Source organism: Vombatus ursinus, unplaced genomic scaffold (assembly GCF_900497805.2).
Source record: "Vombatus ursinus unplaced genomic scaffold, bare-nosed wombat genome assembly UNPS02005286.1, whole genome shotgun sequence".
NCBI lineage: Eukaryota > Metazoa > Chordata > Mammalia > Diprotodontia > Vombatidae > Vombatus > Vombatus ursinus.
This window is the reverse complement of record NW_020945064.1, coordinates 3,297,751-3,302,176: the sequence shown is the minus strand read 5'-3', so window position 1 is coordinate 3,302,176 and position 4,426 is coordinate 3,297,751. Positions and strand designations below refer to the sequence as shown.

The 4,426-nt window shown below is 42.2% G+C and overlaps 1 protein-coding gene across 3 annotated transcripts in view; it reads left to right on the top strand.

Moving 5' to 3' along the window:
- Positions 1 to 4,426, top strand: part of NFAT5 (nuclear factor of activated T cells 5) — a 136,312-nt gene that overhangs the window by 125,232 nt on the left and 6,654 nt on the right. For 2 of the 3 annotated variants that reach the window (XM_027847645.1, XM_027847647.1), the window contains exons 11-12: positions 1,023 to 1,171; positions 2,474 to 4,426. The exon at positions 2,474 to 4,426 is cut by the window's right edge and continues 619 nt beyond it. In XM_027847645.1, the coding sequence (XP_027703446.1) occupies positions 1,023 to 1,171; positions 2,474 to 4,426 (2,102 nt within the window). The remainder of the gene's footprint in view (positions 1 to 1,022; positions 1,172 to 2,473) is intronic. The other variant, XM_027847646.1, reaches the window with a different exon arrangement.

The window sequence follows — 4,426 nt, the reverse complement described above, 5'->3', positions numbered from 1 at the left end:
CTCTTGCTGGCTACTTCCAGTACATAGCACCATGGCACAGTGGAAGGAGTGCTGAACCTGAAGTGACAGGGCCTGAGTTCTATCTCTGAGTCCTTTTTTACTTATTGCCTGTGTGATCTTGCCAAATCCCTTCACCTCTCTGTTCCTGTTTCCTCGTCTTTAAAATGAGAGGGTCCTTCTAGCTCAACGTCTGTAATTGTATGACACATCTGAGTATGTAATTTGATAATGTTGAACAGTATAAATTAGGGGAAGAATTCTTGGAAGAATTACAGGGGTGTGGCTTTACCTAGGGGAGGCCCTCCCGTACTACTGGCATTCTTCAGTGTACACTTAAACCAGCTCTGAAGAATGTCTAGATAGACAAGATAGTTTTTAAGCCCCTCCACCCCCCAAGGAACTCTAGTAAATATAATTAAGTCTAGCAAATTCCTGGGGAGTGAGGATTGCACTAGTCTATATACCTATTCTTTTCTTTCAGCCTACACTCAATAATAAAATAAATTAGGCTCAGAACCTGCTTCTCGATTGGCTATTAAATCCATAAATTAGATTCTCAGGATAATGCTGAGAACCATGAAGCCCATGTTAGGGATAAAAACTGGGCCTGTGATTTCAGTGATATAAGGAACTCCCAGATTAGGAAGCTCCCTCTACCAATTCAGGTCAGCACCTTCTCTGTAACTTAGCATTTTAAGAGTTGCCTAGAGAACTGAGAGGTTAAGACTTTCTTAGGGTCGCGTAGCCACTGTGTGTCAGAGGTGGGACATGAACCCAGGTCTTCTTGGCTTTGAGGCTAGCCCTCTCTCTACTCTATCATACTGCCCATGTAGAAAGGAAGGAAGGAAGGAAGAGAAGAGTATTGCATTGGGTAGGATCTTTTTTGTGAGCCACTTCATCACATAGATCATACTCATTTTTCTACCATGACAGTTCCATGAGATAATAGATTTGTAGGATGTGACTTAAACCCAGCATATTATAGAATTGTAAATTTCATGTTTCTTTTTGTTTGTTTGCAGCAATGAAAGCCACTAGCTGTAACCTAGATAAGGTAAACATTCTTCCTAGTGCCTTGATCACTCCACTCATGTCAAGCAGCATGATTAAGAATGAAGACATTACTCCGATGGAAGTAACAGCAGAAAAAAGATCTTCTCCTGTCTTTAAGGTGAGTTATGTTGATGTGAGTCCAGTCCCTATACCTGAATCATTCTAAAACATCCTGTGTGCACACACGGAATGATTTTTCTGTGATTTATTTTTCTTATTTCCTCCATTTTCATATTATTATATGTTTTCTTTGTGGTTTTTTTTTTACTCTACCTTTACTTGTACTGACCTTAAAAACACAAATATTCTTGTTTTGTTAAGTGATTCTTTGATGTCCCCTAAAGTAAGTTGCCTGTAAAAGGAATCTTATTTCTTCTCATTGACTTCAAATATAAATTTTTACCAAGGAAGAAATTAAGATAGAATGGAATGGCCTGTTGAATATTAGCAAGAGCTTTTTTCAGTACTGTATTTCCCCCTCATGGCCCCTACATTTTTGTAGGCTTCCTTTCTTCCCTTTGTTTTTCTCTTTGTTTCACTTGCTTCAATATTAGTGATAGATATTAATATTTAAATATTAAAAGAGATGTGTTCTAATTTACATACCACCAAATTTGATGATTTTGGCCATCATTCTGTTTAGTTTTCCCAGCACCTTTTAAAAAAATTTTGTTTACCTTTAACCATTTTTAACCTTTTAAAAATGTTCTTTTTGTCTCCTTGTTTAATTATTTTCATACGAGTATACAGAGTATCATTATTGGCCGCTAAAGTAAGGAAAGCATGGTATTTTTAGTTTTTCTAACTCGAGTTGGTAATGACAGATTCATTCCTTTTGTGAAAAATTTATTTTGCAAGCATTCATTCTCTCTCCCTCACACTCCTCTGCCCCAACTGAACAATACAAAGGAAAGAATGCTTTCCTATGAAGATACGTAGAACAGCAAAATAAATTTTCCTTTTGGCCATGTCCAAAACTGTGTCTTAGTCTGCATTCTGCATCACCTCTCTGGCAGTAGGTAGTTGGTGTGTTTCATTTTGAGTCCTCTGAACTCCTAGTTCCTCATTTCATCGAGCAGAGTTCTAAAGTCTTTCAAAACTATTTTTTTCCTCTGTAATGTTGTCGTTGTATACGCTGTTCTCTTAGTTCTACTAACTTTGCTCTGCATCGCTTCATAGAGGTCTTTCTCATTTTCTCAGAAAAAAAAAATTGTTTTGTCATTTCTTATGGCACAGTAATCTTCTGTTACATTCATGTGCCATAATTTGTTTAGTCATTGTCCAATAGGACAGCCTTTAGCTCCAGTCTGGGGCTTCTTTTTGTGTGTTCAGAATACCAGGATGCCCCTTGATTAGCCAGCACAATTTTCCTTGCTCCACACTTCTGATCATTCAAGTGTTTTTTGGAATTTTTTTTTAGACAACAAAGACAGTTGGATCAACTCAGCAAACATTAGAAAATATTTCCAACATATCAGGAAATGGATCTTTTTCCTCTTCCTCTTCCCACTTACCTCCTGAAAATGAAAAGCAGCAGCAAATTCAGTCTAAAGTATACAACCCAGAGACTCTGACAACTCTGCAGACACAGGACATTTCTCCACCAGGGCCCTTTCCAGCAGGCCCTGCTGCCGGCCAGCTGTCCAGCAGCGACGCACTGTTGCAGCAAGCCACCCAGTTTCAGAGCAGAGAGCCCCAGTCTAGAGAGGTGCTGCAGTCGGAGGGCGCTGTGGTGAATCTGTCCCAGCTGACTGAGGTATCACAGCAACAGCAGCCATCACCCCTGCAAGAACAAGCACAGACATTGCAGCAGCAGATTTCATCCAACATGTTCTCACCACCAAGCAGTGTGAGTCAGCTACAAAATACCATACAGCAGTTACAAGCTGGAAATTTTACAGCCAGTACAGCCAGTGGCAGCAGTGGAAATGTGGATTTGGTCCAGCAAGTCCTGGAGGCCCAGCAACAGTTATCTTCAGTTTTGTTTTCTGCTTCGGATGGCAATGAGAATGTCCAAGAGCAGCTCAGCGCTGACATTTTTCAGCAGGTCAGTCAAATTCAAAACAGTGTAAGCCCTGGAATATTTTCTTCAACAAAACCAGCTGTCCATGCCAGGCCAGAAAATTTAATGACTGGAAGAGCTGAAAATGTCCATCCCCAAGCTGAAAATACACTGTCCAGTCAGCAGCAGCAGCAGCAGCAGCAGCAGCAGCAGCAAGCAATGGAATCATCGGCTGCCATGGTGATAGAAATGCAGCAGAGTATCTGCCAGGCAGCTGCCCAGATGCAGTCTGAGTTATTCTCTTCAACTGCCTCTGCAAATGGAAACCTCCAGCAGTCTCCAGTTTACCAGCAAGCATCACATATGATGAGTGCATTGTCCACCAGCGAGGACATGCAGATGCAGTGTGAATTGTTCTCTTCTCCTTCGGTTTCTGGAAATGAAACTTCTACTACTACAACACAGCAGGTTGCAACCCCTGGCCCCACCATGTTTCAGACTTCAAATTCAACAGATGGAGAAGAAGCAGGAGGACAAGTAAAACAGATACAGGGCAGTGTGTTTCAGACCATGGTACAGATGCAGCACAGTGGAGAAAATCAACCTCAAGTCAACCTTTTTTCATCTACAAAAAATATGATGGCTGTTCAGAACAGTGCTACTCAACCACAGGGTAATGGTCTGTTCCAGCAGAGTAATGAGATGCTGTCTCTTCAGTCTGGAAGCTTTATACAGCAGCCTTCTCATTCACAAGCTCAGCTTTTCCACCCACAAAATCCTATTGGTGAGGCTCAGAACATACCCCAGGAAACTCAAGGTTCTCTTTTTCACAGCCCAAGTCCCATTGTCCACAGTCAGACTTCCACTGCATCCTCTGAGCAGTTGCAGCCTTCGATGTTCCATTCCCAGGGTACCATGGCTGTACTGCAAGGCTCGTCTGTTCCTCAGGACCAGCAGCCAACCAACTTGTTCCTTTCTCAGAGTTCTATAAATACACTTCAGAATAACACAGTATCTCAAGAGGAACAGATCTCATTTTTTACAACACAGAACTCAATCTCTCCCCTTCAGCCAGCACCGAACACTGAGCAACAAACTGCTTTTCAGCAGCAGACACAGATATCCCATATTCAGTCACCTCTGCTTTCCCAAGAACAGGCACAGCCTTCTCAGCAGGGTCTGTTTCAGCCTTCAGTATCGCTAGGTGCAATCCCACCAAATTCGATGGCCCAGAACCAACAGGGGACAATCTTCCAATCGCAGCATCCAATAGTTGCCATGCAGAATAGCCCTTCATCCCAAGAGCAGCAGCAGCAACAGCAGCAGCAGCAGCAGCAGCAGCAGCAGCAGCAGCAGCAGCAGCAGCAGCAG